Consider the following 15,820-nt stretch of genomic DNA (forward strand, 5'->3'; position numbering starts at 1 on the left):
TGCCTGGGACCAGCTCCCGTCCGCCGCCGCCTCAGACAAGACAGACACCGAGGAGAACACGCAGGCACAGGTCGGGGGACGGGGTGACGGCTGTCACGTTCACGCTGCCTTTCCCACCACGATGCCATCAGACTCTCGCACCGCCACCATTGGGCTGGCAGCGAGGTGTCCTCCCCCTTCCCCGTTTACAGGTGGGAAATCGACCCCCACCACAGCTAAAATCACAATCCAAGGAGCCTTCCTTTGGGGGCCTCAGAATAGGATTTAAGCTTTTTTGTGAATCCCGTTATACGTGCAGATGGGACACAGCAGGGCGCCTCAGATGAGACCAAGCACCCAGCCCTCTGCGCTCCCAACGATTCGGGGTCGTGACCACACCCCCCCCACCGGCAGCAGGACAGGGTTGCGGGCACCCGCTTCCGGAAGGCTTGGGTCCCCCGCCACCAGGACACAGAGCCGCGCCCGACCCACCTTGGCCATCAGGTCCCGCTCCCTCCTTTCTGCGTTTCTCCGCAGCGCCGAGAGCTCCAGAATTTCCTTGTTGAGAAACTTATTCTGGGTTTTATACCCCTGGAGGCTGTCCTGTTGGAAGAGAAGACCCGTCGATTCACACCAGCTGAAGGCTGATTATTCTACATAATTAATATTCCGCCCCTGCAATTAAACGGTCCCGCTGAATTAGGGCCGACCACCGCCGCGGCCACCAGGACCCACGTCCCCGCTCTGTGCAGACACCTACCTGCACTCACGTCCCTCACACTCCATTCTTTCCTAAGCAGACAGACAGCACACTTTCTGCGGGTGCTCATTTTTACTCACCCACTTTGCACACCGCACACGCCCTCAACTAGAGACCCACACCTGCAACTGACAGCGGGTGAGGCGCTCCGGAGAGCACGTCCCTCCCGTGTCCACGTGGAAGACGTCAAACTCTGGCCCAGCTGGAAGGGAAGTACAGCGAACCCAACATACCCTTCACCTAAATTCACCAATGGTTAACGTCTGCCGCATCTGCCATGTTTTAAGAGGCCTCACGGGCCGGCGACAAGCTCTACCAAACGTGGGGACACGTTTGGCTCTGGCCTTGAAGCCTGAGGACAGGAAGCCTGAGCCGGACACGTGCTGCCGGGCGCAGCCCTTCATCAGTGTGCTTCTCCCGCTCTGCCGGGGCTCCCAGGGAGGCTCTGGCCACTCGGCCTTGGCCACAGCCACAGGAAAATTCGGGGGCCGGCCGGGAGTGGCCAGGGAAACCGCGGGCTCCTGGACCCTCACGGGACAGAAGCCAGGGCCGTTCCCCGAGACGTGCCCCAGGCTGGACATCGCCGTGGGGCTGGTGGCCCATAACCAGCCTAAAACCCACAGAGAAAATGACGTTTCCGTGATCCCTTCAATCGCTAACATTCGCGGGGCACTTGCTAGGGATTACGGGTCAGCATGACACTCCTGATCTGCCTGCACCACGACAATTGCTGGGCAGCCGTCCCCAGGTCTCCGCTGCCCGGGTGAAGACGGAGCCTAGGGGCCGGGATCCGGCCTCTGAGAGCCAGGCCGCTGGACCCCGGGCCACTGGCCACCGCCTGACTGATACACGCACACCTTCTGAGTCCGTGGGACCACATGTCACGACAGGCCCGCGAGACACCTAAATCTAGCCCCACAGAAGGCCCCGATCCCCTTCCGCGGCCTCAGTCTCGCCCTCCTGGTGGGTGAGAGCTGCTGGCGGCAGACGGAGGAGAGGGAGCACCGGGCCAAGTGCGGCACATGCCCGAGCCCGACGGACCGAGGCCGAGTGACACAAGGGGGTGGGTGACAGCAGGAGAGCAGACCAACAGTGTCTTCCTTGGGAGGGCCTGACTGTTCATCACAAGGACGGTCTCCCTACGGTGACGATCACACCAGGGAAGCCCCGTGAGCACCAGGAGCCCGATCCCCGCGAGACCCCCGAGGGGAGGGCTGGGTCTCAGGTGAACACACTGGGCAGAGAAGGGGCCCCACCCGCCGTGGGGGGGCTCGCAGGCGCCACAGCTGGGCTTGAACGCAGGCCAGGTCTGGCTCCAGAGCTGCGTCTAGACCCCCACGAGTGCCGGCCCACGTCTCTTCCCTGCTGCTCACCCTCAGTGCAGCTGTGGTTCTGCCTCTGTCTCTGCTTTCAAGCCACACTGGGTGCCACGGGGGCGGGGGGCGGGGTGGGGAGGGACACACCGTGCGCTTCCAGCAGAGCGCAGAGCCCGGCGCGTGGCCGGACAAACGAACAAGGCCGCAAGCGTGAAGGCCCACGCGGAAGGAGCAAATCGCAGGAAGGAGGACAGGGCGGCACAAGGGGATGGGGACACAGTCACAGGACGGGCAGCCCCAAGTCACAGCGAGGACAGCGCCCACCGAGCCGGGCTATGGTGCCGGACAAAGCAGGGATCGACCTGCTCCGGGCACAGAATTACGGAGCCACGGAAAAGGTCTGGAAGGAAGTATGAGAAAGATAAAGTCCTTAAATTCTAGGCTGGAAAAATATGACGACCAACGTTTACTCCCTCCTCAAAATACCCCGGAAAGTGACCCTGTCTGTATCAGACCAATGAGAAGAGCTCGCGGGTTCCAAACAGCACGAACCTACAGGCGGCAGACACGGACTCTTGACTGAGAAACCCGGAAACGATGGTGACAGTGACATGACAGAGTGCCGCCGACACACACAGACGGTCCCCCACAAGGACGTTTAAACTCGGGGACAAGGGAAGCAATCAGCGTGGGAACCACAGCAAGTCCCTACTTCCATCCACAACCCCTCACGCTGCGTTCAATTCCTGCAGTGCCACGGAGAGCCACGCAGGTGAGCGTGTGGGGCCAGAGAGCCAGCGCAGGGGTGAGGGTGTGGGGCTGGAGAGCCAGCACAGGGGTGAGAATGCGAGGCTGGAGAACCAGCACAGGGGTGAGCGTGTAGGGCCGGAGAGCCAGTGCAGGGGTGAGGGTATGGAACTGGAGAGCCAGCGCAGGGGTGAGGGTTTGTAACTGGAGAGGCAGTACAGGGGTAAGAGTGTGGGGCTGGAGAGCCAGCACAGGGGTGAGGGTGTGGGGCCGGAGAGCCAGCGCAGGGGTGAGGGTGTGGGGCTGGAGAGGCAGCACAAGGGTAAGCGTGTTGGGCTGGAGAGCCAGCACAGGGGTGAGGGTTTGTAACTGGAGAGGCAGTACAGGGGTAAGAGTGTGGGGACGGAGAGCCAGCACAGGGGTGAGCGTGTAAGGCTGGAGAGCCAGCGCAGGGGTGAGGGTGTGGGGCTGGAGAGGCAGCACAGGGGTGAGCGCGTGGGGCCGGAGAGCCAGCGCAGGAGTGATCATATTGGGCTGGAGAGCCAGTACGAGGGTAAACATGTTGGGCTGGAGAACCAGCACAGGGGTGAGGGTGTGGGGCTGGAGAGCCAGCACAGGGGTGAGAATGCGAGGCTGGAGAACCAGCACAGGGGTGAGCGTGTAGGGCCGGAGAGCCAGCGCAGGGGTGAGGGTGTAAGGCTGGAGAGCCAGCACAGGGGTGAGGGTGTGGGGCTGGAGAGCCAGCACAGGGGTGAGAATGCGAGGCTGGAGAACCAGCACAGGGGTGAGCGTGTAGGGCCGGAGAGCCAGCGCAGGGGTGAGGGTGTAAGGCTGGAGAGCCAGCACAGGGGTGAGGGTGTGGGGCTGGAGAGCCAGCACAGGGGTGAGAATGCGAGGCTGGAGAACCAGCACAGGGGTGAGCGTGTAGGGCCGGAGAGCCAGCGCAGGGGTGAGGGTGTGGGGCTGGAGAGCCAGCACAGGGGTGAGAATGCGAGGCTGGAGAACCAGCACAGGGGTGAGCATGTAGGGCCGGAGAGCCAGCACAGGGGTGAGGGTGTGGGGCCGGAGAGCCAGCGCAGGGGTGAGGGTGAGTGTGTGGGACTGGAGAGCCAGTGCAGGGGTGAGAATGCGAGGCTGGAGAGCCAGCACAGGGGTGAGAATGCGAGGCTGGAGAACCAGCACAGGGGTGAGCGTGTAGGGCCGGAGAGCCAGCGAAGGGGTGAGGGTGTGGGGCTGGAGAGCCAGTACAAGGGCCGGCGAGCCAGTGCAGGGGTGAGGGTGAGCATGTAGGACTGGAGAGCCAGCGGAGGGGTGAGCATGTGGGGCTGGAGAGCCAGCGCAGGGGTGAGGGTTTGGAACTGGAGAGCCAGTACAGGGGTAAGAGCGTGGTGCTGGAGAGCCAGCACAGGGGTGAGGGTGTGGGGCCGGAGAGCCAGCGCAGGGGTGAGGGTGAGTGTGTGGGACTGGAGAGCCAGTGCAGGGGTGAGAATGCGAGGCTGGAGAGCCAGCACAGGGGTGAGAATGCGAGGCTGGAGAACCAGCACAGGGGTGAGCGTGTAGGGCCGGAGAGCCAGCGAAGGGGTGAGGGTGTGGGGCTGGAGAGCCAGTACAAGGGCCGGCGAGCCAGTGCAGGGGTGAGGGTGAGCATGTAGGACTGGAGAGCCAGCGGAGGGGTGAGCATGTGGGGCTGGAGAGCCAGCGCAGGGGTGAGGGTTTGGAACTGGAGAGCCAGTACAGGGGTAAGAGCGTGGTGCTGGAGAGCCAGCACAGGGGTGAGGGTGTGGGGCCGGAGAGCCAGCGCAGGGGTGAGGGTGAGTGTGTGGGACTGGAGAGCCAGTGCAGGGGTGAGAATGCGAGGCTGGAGAGCCAGCACAGGGGTGAGAATGCGAGGCTGGAGAACCAGCACAGGGGTGAGCGTGTAGGGCCGGAGAGCCAGCGAAGGGATGAGGGTGTGGGGCTGGAGAGCCAGTACAAGGGCCGGCGAGCCAGTGCAGGGGTGAGGGTGAGCATGTAGGACTGGAGAGCCAGTGGAGGGGTGAGCATGTGGGGCTGGAGAGCCAGCGCAGGGGTGAGGGTGTGGGGCCAGGGAGCCAGAGCGGGGGTGAGGGTGTAGAACTGGAGAGCCAGCACAGGGGCGAGCGTGTGGGGCTGGTGGCCGACCACCCCGCCTGGACCCCAGGGCCACACAGAGGCTCCAGAGAACCTTCCTCCTTCTTGAGCTCTCGTGGATTTTGGAGCCACAGGCTTTAAAAACTGGGGAGAAATGTTGGAGGAAAAGGTCACGAAATCACTAAGTGACCGAAACCACCTGCCCACCATGCCACAGAAAAAAGAGAGTAAATAAGGGCGAGAAACCTAACCCGGATCAACTCCGTGGGTCCCCACAGGGAGCTGCATGGACACAGGACAAGCCGCTCCATCCCGCACGTGCTCTGGCTGGGCCCGCGTGTGTCCCCACAGAGCATGCTCGGCGGGGCCGGCAGGCAGACGCTGCCAACACAGGCACGCTCACAAAACGTCAACTCCAGTCCACGTTAAACAAGGTGGCGTGAAACGTACATCACCCGCGCGGCGCGGGTCGGGCACGTTCCAGGCCGTGTGCGCGAGCAAGGCCGGCCCACTGGCAACGCTGACTGAGACATGTCGCCGAGAAGCCGTCACTACGGAGGCCCTGCACATGTCCCAGTGATGCTGCTGTCAGCCCAGTGTTAAGTCCCGTTTTAGAATTCTCTGAGAGACCCCCCCCCCCACCCCGCCACGTCTGCCACTTGCCATCCTCTGCACTGACGGGGGCAGGCGCTCCCGGGCACACGGCGGGGCCTCGCCGACAACCTCAAGGTGGCGGACCTTGGCCTCCGAGGATACACTACACTCAGGGGCCAAACACCCTCGGTGCCAAGGTGTCTACACAACGAGGGTAGCCAGGTGAGGAGCGTGTTGGGGACGGGACACACCTGCAGCTGGAGACCCGTGTGGGGTCGACTGGACTACACCCAGGGTCCCTGTGGGGCCTGACGGACAGACCACGGGCCCTCAGCTCTCCTGGCGAGGGGGGGGCTGGCAGGCTTCTCCGCAGGCACGGAGACCACCCCTGCCTCCCACAGCAGCGCGCTCCCCCGACCTGCCAACGGGTCCGCACCCTGGGGACAACCCAGAGACCCAACGCGTTCAGGAAGTAGCACCCTCCCCAGGGCCAGCGTGGCCACAGGGGCGCCGGCTCCGAGCGGGCCTGTGGGGCAGCCGACCCCACGCTCCGCTCCCCCACCAGGCACTGAGGCCGGCACCCCTGCGCGACATCGAGGGGCCGCCCGCACCGCCTGTCTGAACCCCGCCCAGCAGCCGGAGCCCACACCCCACTTACTTTCAGCCTGTCCAGCTCCAGCTGCTCCCTGCTGGCGGGGGAGCCGGGCACCCCCGTGGGGGATGACGTACTGTCCTCGCTCTCGCTGAGCTGGCGCGACAGCTTCATGATGACCTCGTCCTTGGCCTGGATGGTCTCCACCAGCATCCCCAGCTGCTCGCTGAGCTCGCCCACCTTGCCCTTGAGCGTCCTCACTTCCTGCTGCAGACTCTCCCTCTCCAGGGTGAGCCTCTCCAGCTGGCCGCTGAGGCCCAGGATCTGGTCATCCTTGCGGTGCAGAAGGTCGAGCGCGTCCTTCGGGACCCCCTCGGAGAGCCGGCTGCTGGCGAAGTATTTGTCATACTGGGACGACCGGACCGTCTGCTGCAGCAGCCGCACAAGCTCCTGGAGCCGGAGGGGAGAGCAGGGACCGTGAACAGGTGCAGGGGGCAAGGCGGGGCGGAGGGAATGCGGAAACCCCACTGGGAGCGTGTTAGTAGCGAACCTCCTCTCGAGGGGTCTCGGAAACAGAGAGGAAGAGACGTTAGCCGGCGGAGCCTGTCTGCAGAGAACGGTAATAGGAAACAGGAAACAAACACGCGAACTGTGATCAGCAACAGGTCCCAGTGAGCGCACATCGGTGTTTAGAAAACGGGGGCTCTAAAACCTTAAGCCTCAGCTCTCGTCGGAGCAATCAAGCGCGCTCAGTTTTGGAAGAAACGGTGTTGTCTGACAGCACGTGGAGACTGTTCCCACCGGGAAGGGACTCTGGGCCAGCGCTGTGTCGAGAGAGACTGATGTACTCGTGTCTGAACGCGTGACCTGGGGCACCAGAGTGCCCACGATGTGACACCCCGAGGGGAGCCCCACCCGGGGAACAAAACATCCAGAGACCCACGAAAGCCAGGCTTTGCCCCTCTGGTCCCGGCGGCTGATGTGGGGGGACACACATGCGCAGAAGGGAAGTCACCTTCTGACTGGACAGGTCTTTCTTCAGCCGCTCCAGCTCCTCCTGCTGGCTCTGCAACTGCGTTTCGGGGGCCGGCTTGCTGACGCCGCCACTGCTCTGCGGCCCCTCGGCGGAAGGGTCACCACTGACGTGACGGTTCTTGTAGGACCCGATCATGTCTCTCAAAGGGCGCTTTCCTTTGTAGGGAATACGTCCAAAATCAAAGGGAAATCCTGAGCTGGTTCCTCCTACGTAAAAACAAAACTTTTTTAGGTGCAGGACAAATCCTCATTCTGGGAAGTCCAGTGAAACACATCAGCATCCCATCCGTCATCCTCCAGAAAGCTGTGTGTCCCTCGCGCAGGGGACACAGGCGGGGGCGCCTCTCGCCCGACTCCTCCTTGATGAAAACCAAGCCTAAACTCAAGGAGCGGGATCCTTCCGTGTTACACTTGTCACATGATCACTGCTAAAGAAAACGCTCTCTCTGCTTGCTCAGTTTCTAAGATGAGGCCTGGTGGCGCTAACGAGTCTATGACAAGGCTTCCCTGCACCTTCTCTCAGGACTCATAAGTTCCTTTTCCAAAAGGTCAGTTCACGTCACCGTTCTCCCGTGTCATCCACTTTTAGGACCAAACAGAAAGAGAACAGGCCAGGGAGGAGCATGGTGTTGGAGTCCCTGCAGGGTCCCCACCTGCACAGACAGCGGGTTCCCCGTGGGACTCCCACACCTCGGGGATCCCTGGCTTCCTTTTGCTCATCTGTTCCCAGCAAAATAAAAACGAGACAAAACCCCTCCCTAAATGTACGTTTTCTTAATTGTGAACACGCTTTAGAGCATGACTACCTTCTCTTTCTTAAAAAAAAAAAAAGGTATTTAAAGGGGCGCCTGGGGGGCTCAGTCGGTTGAGCTCAGGTCATGAACTCGCAGTTCGTGGGTTCGAGCCCCACGTCAGGCTCTGTGCCGACAGCTCGGAGCCTGGAGCTGCCTCAGATTCTGTGTCTCCCTCTTTCTCTGCCCCTCCCCCGCTCACACTCTCTCAAAATAAGTTTTTAAAAAAATGGGTACTTAAAAATACTAAAGGACCCAAATACATTTCTGCACCAACGGATTCAAATACATATTCAAGCTATAAGGAAGCAATGTGAAATAGTACAAACCACATAGGTCCCTTAAAGCTAGAAAACAAGGCCCTGACTCCCTGCTGTTTTGGGACAGGGGCCACCCTGGGAGAGGCCAGTGACTGGGTGGGTCCGGTCTTGTCCTGTCGAAGTGTGTGCTCACAGGGAAAATCCGCTGAGTACTCATTTGCAATCAGGGAACTTTGTGTGTGTTACGCTTTCGATTAAAAAGTCCACTTAGGGGCGCCTGGGTGGCGCAGTCGGTTAAGCGTCCGACTTCAGCCAGGTCACGATCTCGCAGTGCGTGAGTTCGAGCCCCGCGTCGGGCTCTGGGCTGATGGCTCAGAGCCTGGAGCCTGTTTCCGATTCTGTGTCTCCCTCTCTCTCTGCCCCTCCCCCGTTCATGCTCTGTCTCTCTCTGTCCCAAAAATAAATAAACGTTGAAAAAAAAAAAAATTAAAAAAAAAAAAAAAAGTCCACTTAGCAGGGGCGCCTGGGTGGCTCAGTCAGTCGGGCATCCAACTTGGGCTCAGGTCATGATCTCACAGTTTGGGAGTTCGAGCCCCCTGTCGGGCTCTGTGCTGACAGCTCAGAGCCTGGAGCTGCTTTAGAGTCTGTGTCTCCTTCTCTCTGCCCCTCCCCCGCTTGCTCTCTCTGAAAAAAATAAACGTTAAATTTTTTTTTTTTTAAAAGTCCACTTAGATGGGGCGCCTGGGTGGCGCAGTCGGTTAAGCGTCCGACTTCAGCCAGGTCACGATCTCGCGGTCCGTGAGTTCGAGCCCCGTGTCAGGCTCTGGGCTGATGGCTCGGAGCCTGGAGCCTGTTTCCGATTCTGTGTCTCCCTCTCTCTCTGCCCCTCCCCCGTTCATGCTCTGTCTCTCTCTGTCCCAAAAATAAATAAACGTTGAAAAAAAAAAAATTAAAAAAAAAAAAAAGTCCACTTAGCAAACCCTAAGAGACTCTTAAATACAGAGAATAAACCGAGGGTTCTGGGGATGGGGGGGGTTGGATGGGGGATGGGCATTAAGGGGACACTTGTTGGGATGAACACTGGGTGCTGCATGTAAGTGATGAATCATTAGGTTCTACTCCTGAAACCATTATTACCGACTATATATAACTAACTTGGATTTTAGTAAAAGTTTGAGAAGAAAAAAAAAAATCCACCTACACAGCAGGGGAACAAACACAAAGGAGAGCGGCTGGGCACCCCGAGCGACAGGGCGACAAGCTGGCGGGCTGACTCACAGCCAGTACAGGACGGGTCCGCAGACCCCCGCTGCCTCTCAAGGGCGACTCCCGTCAGGAAGGTGCCCACAGGCCCCGGGAGCCTCCTGCCCACTTGGCCGCTCAGCCTTGCTGACCCCTCCCTTCCTTTTCACTCCAGGAGCCTCTACCAGAAGTCAGAGCCAAGGCGGCCCATCCGCCAGGACCCAGGTCCCCTTCCTCAGGAGGCGCTCCCGCTCAGGTGGGCCCCCCTCTGGCGTCGCACCCACCGAGCCGGCCCCGGGGAGCACAGCACGCCCGTCTGGCCGCATCTCACACCCCGTCACGTGGGACTGAGGGCCCCAAAGGATGACCCAGCGAACAGAAGCAAGTCTCGGCCACCCTCCCCAGGGGATGGGAAAGGTCTCTCCTTTAGTAAATACTTGCTCCCCCCCCCCCCCCCCCCCCGCCCATAAACATTTCCTAAAATCCCGCCTCCTCCTGCCAGGCCACGCTAGAATCACACATAAGGCAAAATTTCAGTATTATTGTCGTTTTACATGAAAACAGCAACATTCCCTCGTGGATCCCTGGACAGAGCGTCACAACCGGCTGTACAGACGGGGTCAGGCTGACAAACCCCCCCGAACAGAAATCCAGCCCCAAACCGGCGGGAACAGGACAGGGTGTGGTTCCAGGGGGCGGGGCCAGAGGGGTACACCGCCCCAGAGTGCCCTTGTCCCCTGGTGTCACCTCCTGGTCACGCAGCTGTGGAACAAGTGCAGGGTTAGACTATTAGATCAGACTCACTGTTTCTACGTGTAATAACACGCTGCCATAACTTTAAGATGAGTCGTTATCTCTTAGAGATACATACTAGGTGAAACATTTACATATAATGGAGTGACGTCTAGAATTTACTTTGAAATAATGGTGGGTGAGCACGGGGAGGGGAAGGGGCTGGGAAGAAAGAGAGACCCTGATTTCACAACGGCACAACAAAGTCAGACGAGGCCACACCAGAATCCGTGACCTTGCACGTTCTACCTTCGTGTCTGTCACAGAATTCTGTAAACACAAGGTTTAAAAAAAAAAATCAATACATCTGTAAAGAGCACCAGGACCCCCGGATGTCCCGTCCCTAACTTCACAGGCCCTCACGACTCATCTCCCCCAGACAGGATGCAAATCCCTGCGCCTCCCGCTTCTGGGACCGCCTGCTACGGAAGGGTCCCCGCGCCCCTGGGGGCCGGTGGAGGGGGGTCAGGCAGCAGGGACTGTCCTACCTTTGTTTCCTTCGGGCGCCTGCTTCCTCCTCTCTTCCTGCACCATTGACTCCTCCAGGTCCTTAGGATTCGGGTCTAAAAGCTCCCACTCTTCATTGGTATAAAACACACTCTTGCGACTCTCACCGTGTCCTCTCCCAGGACGGAAAGATGACATTGAATTTCTGTCAGGAAAGAGGAAGCGTGTTGTTGAAAGAACCATACAACAAGATGTAACTTCACGTATACAACTGTGAAAACGAACGGAGGAAACGGAGGGAGGGGCAGTCCCCACGCGGAGTCAGCAGCACACGGCTCGGTTTAAGAGCTGCCAGCCCGTGACCCAGCAGTTCCCAAGTTCCCAGACGTGGGCAGGAAGACGGAGGGGAGTGCCCATGGCAGCACCGTTCATTCCGGCAACAACGTGATGGTGGGAGCCTGACAGCTGCCGGAACAGACGCGGTAAATACACCACCGCGGAACGGGAGTGCGTCCACCCCGCAAACGCTCGCTTGTGCCCGTGGCCACCACTCGAGGTGCCAAGATCCACCAGAGACGGAGACATGTTCCCGTCCTGGCGCAGAGTACCCCAGAGGAAGCAACACGTGGCACAGGGCAAGTGTGTTTTAAAAGCTGAGCGAGGGGCGCCTGGGTGGCGCAGTCGGTTAAGCGTCCCGACTTCAGCCAGGTCATGATCTCGCGGTCCGGGAGTTCGAGCCCCGCGTCAGGCTCTGGGCTGATGGCTCAGAGCCTGGAGCCTGTTTCCGATTCTGTGTCTCCCTCTCTCTCTGCCCCTCCCCCGTTCATGCTCTCTCTCTGTCCCAAAAATACATAAAAAACGTTGAAAAAAAAATTAAAAAAAAAATAAAAAATAAAAAAATAAAAGCTGAGCGAAAAAAGAAAGAAAATCAAACAATGACGTGTACACGTGACATGTTTTAAAATTAAAAAAAAAAAACTTTCTAACGTTTACTTACTTTTGAGAGACAGAAAGAGACAGAGCATGAGCAGGGGAGGGGCAGAGAGATTGGGAGGCACAGAACCCGAAGCAGGCTCCAGGCTCAGCCGTCAACACAGAGCCTGAGGCGGGGCTCGAACTCACGAACCGTTAGATCATGACCTGAGCCGAAGTCAGACGCTTAACCCACTGAGCCCCCCAAGCGCCCCTAAAGTGACGTATTTTAAATCTTCAAGGTCACAGTGGTAACAGACGCTGTACATGCGCGTGTGGTTAAGACTTGTAAGTGACCAGTCACCTGCGGGAAGGTCAAGGCGAGGAGGCCTGTGCGGGGCCGAAGATGCGCAGCTTACACCGCTGGATCGACACATAGCTGAGCGACCCCACAACTGACCCCAAGCCCAGGTGTTCACCTGCAGGAACAAGACCGTGTCTGCACACAGGACCGGACCTTATTCATAGCAGCCACAAACGGGGTACAAGCCCCAAGCACATCCGTGGTGAGGGGGTCACCCAGCGGGACACGTCCACACACTCTACATGCTGTTCAGCGATAAAAGGGAATGAAATATGAAACTCTCCCCAATGCGCAAGAGTCCCAGAGAGACCGTGCTCAGCGAAGGATGAGGACAAAAGAATACACACAGCGTGACTTCGTCCATGTGACTCACCAGAGACGACGGCGGAGCATGGACCAGGGGCTGCAGGGACCAGGGTTTGGGAGAGGTCGGCGCAAGGGGCCCAGGGGGCTGGGGGGGCCACGGAAATGCTCCAAGCCTCCATCACGGAGAAGTTTACGCAACCACGGTTGCGTAACCTGAAAACCCACCAGCCTGTACACCTAACACAAGTGAGTTTATTGTAGGTAGATTACACCTGATAAGGTGGTTAAATTACAGACGAGGGAGAAACGTGTCGTGTGGCTGAAGGCACTGGGGCGGGAGCGGTGGCCGCACGTCTGTGGGGAGCAGACGGAGGGCACCCTCACGTACGACAGTCATGTCTCAATGCTCTAGGTGTTTCTAAAGCATGACTGTCTGTCTTTCCCTGATATGAACCGTATCAAAGTGCTTTAAAAATACGAACGCAGAGAAACTACTTAACGCGCTTCGGTTTCTGCTGCTGCATCAGCACATACCGGCCCCCCCCCCCCCCCCAGCTCCACCGAGCAGCCCCGGGAGCCGGGCATAAACACCTGCTCACAGGCTCAGTGTCTACTCGGGACCACGGGCAGCGTCTTCCCTGTGCTGTGTATCCCGGTGGCGGCGACCGCAGTGCCTGCATGGGTGCCCACCATCGCCCCAGCAAGACCTCTCACAAGGGTGGCCGTGTTTGCAGAAAAAGCCATTGCAGAGCAGCTGCTCAGAAAGGGAAACAGAAACAGAAAGAGAAAGAAAATCTGCTCATTTCTTGGACACGACTGGCTCGTTACTTGGCCGAGTGCGGGCCCTGACGGACCCACGACACAGAGGTTTCAGTGGCCCGGCCGTGGCTGCCGCGGACAAGCCGCGCGTGGGTACCAGCACCCCCAACGGGACGAGTGAGAAGCACTGAGCCCCGGTTCTCACGGGGAGAGCGCGGGAAGGAGGCGCAGGGCGGGAGGAGGTGGTCTGGGAAAGAACAGCTATGTACACAACCTGGACCTTGCACACACACCCCACAGGGTTTCCCCATCTCCACCCTCAGTGAGGCTCCTCGCACAAAGCCGGGTTCTCCCTCGCGGGGACGCGCACCTACCCAGCCCCAGGTAAGGAAGCAATGGGATCAGGCTCAAAGTGGAAGCTCAAGCCAAAACAGCAAAGAGCCCACGTGAGGTTCAGAGGTTCTGTGACTGCGACACGAGACCTGGCTTGCACACACTACCCGGCTCGCGGCTGTCTACACAGGGCCTCCTGGCGGAGGTTCGAGGCCCCTCCCCAGGCAGCCCTTACTCTTTGAAGACCCCACTCTCGACTGACAAACCTTTGAGACGGCCTTCCATGTCCCCCAGGCACTCTGCCAGGTACCCGTGCTTTTGTTCAATAAATGAACTGGCACGGACAGTGAGAGGCCACCAGGAAGGCCAAACGGCACCTTGAGACCTGCCACGTTCAGCCTGAACTTTCTGTAAACACCAGCAACCTCCGGAACCAACAAGAAAAGCTTTGTTTCCAAATTTACATATTTCAGACTGACTTCTCCACATACATTTATAATCTAACAGAGAAATAACTTTTTTTTTTTTTTTTTTTTTTTTGAGAGAGAGACAGAGCGTGAGTGGGGGAGGGACTGAGAGGGAGGGAGACACATAATCCGAAGCAGCCCCAGGCTCCGAGCCATCAGCACAGAGCCCGATGCGGGGTGGGGCTTGAACTCGTGAACTGTGAGATCATGACCTGAGTCGAAGTCGGATGCTTAACACTGACCTACCCGGGTGCCCTGGGAAATAGTTTATTCAACACTCATTCGAGCTAGGATTCCAGATGTGATGGGACCACGGGGAAGCAAGCACCCTGACAGCTCGGGTCTGGGCTCCGCCAGCTCCACCAGCGGCAGGAAGGCTCCCCACCTTGGACACAGGCTGCCTCGGGGTCACCAACGGAGTGGACCTGACAGCTGCCCCCCCCAGTGACAGTGACACAGCCCATCCTCTGGTACAGATCAATTCTCAGACAGACTGTCCCAAGAACACAGACACACACAAGGGTATCCGGAGATGCCATCTGAAAGGAAAAAGGCAGAAGTGACCAGAAGGGGCCTGTGGATGCGACCAGGGACCTCAAGATGGGGAGCATCAGTGTCCACATGGGAGGGAGGAGGAGGGGGCCCAGCACAGAGGATGGCGGGTGACGAGCCACAGGCCCGGGGTGGCCGCAGCCACCAGGAGCTGGAAGAGGCCACGGACGGACTCCCTCTGGGGCTCCGGGAGGAACCAGCCTCGGACGCCCCGAAGGTGGCCTTGGGACACGGATCCTGGACTCCCGGGTCCTGTTATGGCGATCCACTTGCCCGCCCACCACACTTCTCGTGCCAAACCTCAGCAGGCACTCAAGTGTGGGCCGCCACGTCTACAGGCAGAACGCATTACTGCCAACAGGACGACGTGGCAAAGCGGTGTCGTCAGGAAGGCGTGGTGCAGAGGGCCCGGCCACCTGATGTGGATCAATGCGTACACCGTCGTCATACACACGCCATGGCATCCAGCACGATGTGCGCTGCCTTGAGAGCCCCATCAAAGGAGAAATGCTCCTCTCGTGGAACCCCAGGCAGGCGGAGCCGCTCCAGATCCCCACGGCCTAACACACAGAACCTGCACCCACCCCCGCGCCACCCGTGCGCCACCCGTGCCCAGCGCCCGAGCTCCAGGCACGTGGACCCGGGGACTCAGGAAACCCCGTCCTCACCTCCTTCCCTCCTGCAGGTGCCTCCGTGCACTTCAACACCTAAGTCAACCCCGCCGTCCTACAGGGCCTCCCCACAACCCCTCAGCGTAGCCAGGGGTGCGGTGACCGCCGGCACAGCCCTCCCCTGCACCCCACTTGCCCCCAGTCTCCCCTGACGGCACGGTGCTTGATGGCAGGACGCAGAGGGCACGGGAGGGCATGAAGGTGACTGGGACAGACGCCGGGCTGCACGGCTGGGGCAGTCCTTCAGAGACCGCTTCTCAGAGCGGGCGGCAACCCCAGCAAGCCCCGAACTCTGAGGATCGTGAGGAGCACGCTGCCAACACACCAGAAGAAAAGACACTACTTAGCTTTACTGCCTAACGCTGACATTCTCCGGGGTTGGTCCGGGTTTTGCGTGCTCACAAAGGGCACGTGTCCACACAGAAGCGTGCGTCCTTCACTGTGGCTCCCGGGCAGAAAGGTGGACGCCGCTCACACCCGCTCACACCCAGCACAGCAGGCGCAGGGGCAGAGCGCTCTGGCCACGACGACTGTGGAGGAGCCCAGGGGTGGGGGTCCCCAGGAGAGAGAAGGCTCCCGGCAGGGGGACGGCCTGAGGAGGGGCCTGGGGGCAAGACCCAGCGGGTGGAGAACTGACAGAAGCCAGGCAGGCTGGCAGTGGAGGCGAGGAGCCCAGCGGACAGGGAAGGCCTTGCGCCCGAGGCAAGGAGAAGGAAGGGAGGAAGGAGGGATTTGGGATCACAGGGACTGGGGTCCCCGCACCAGGAGGGTCCAGGACCAGCACACGATGCA

At 59.6% G+C, this 15,820-nt stretch overlaps 1 protein-coding gene across 4 annotated transcripts in view; it reads right to left on the reverse strand.

Annotated features, from left to right (window-relative positions):
- The window catches only part of TBC1D2B (TBC1 domain family member 2B), a 66,286-nt gene that overhangs the window by 16,519 nt on the left and 33,947 nt on the right, over window positions 1-15,820 (reverse strand). For all 4 annotated transcript variants that reach the window (XM_086711774.1, XM_086711776.1, XM_086711775.1 and 1 more), the window contains exons 4-7: window positions 10,706-10,869; window positions 7,113-7,339; window positions 6,164-6,547; window positions 472-582 (exon numbers count right to left, since the gene is read on the reverse strand). In XM_086711774.1, coding sequence (XP_086567900.1) covers window positions 472-582; window positions 6,164-6,547; window positions 7,113-7,339; window positions 10,706-10,869 — 886 coding nt within the window. The remainder of the gene's footprint in view (window positions 1-471; window positions 583-6,163; window positions 6,548-7,112; window positions 7,340-10,705; window positions 10,870-15,820) is intronic.

This window comes from Puma concolor, chromosome B3, assembly GCF_028749965.1.
Source record: "Puma concolor isolate L17-30 chromosome B3, mPumCon1.1.hap2, whole genome shotgun sequence".
Classification (NCBI taxonomy): Eukaryota; Metazoa; Chordata; class Mammalia; order Carnivora; family Felidae; genus Puma; species Puma concolor.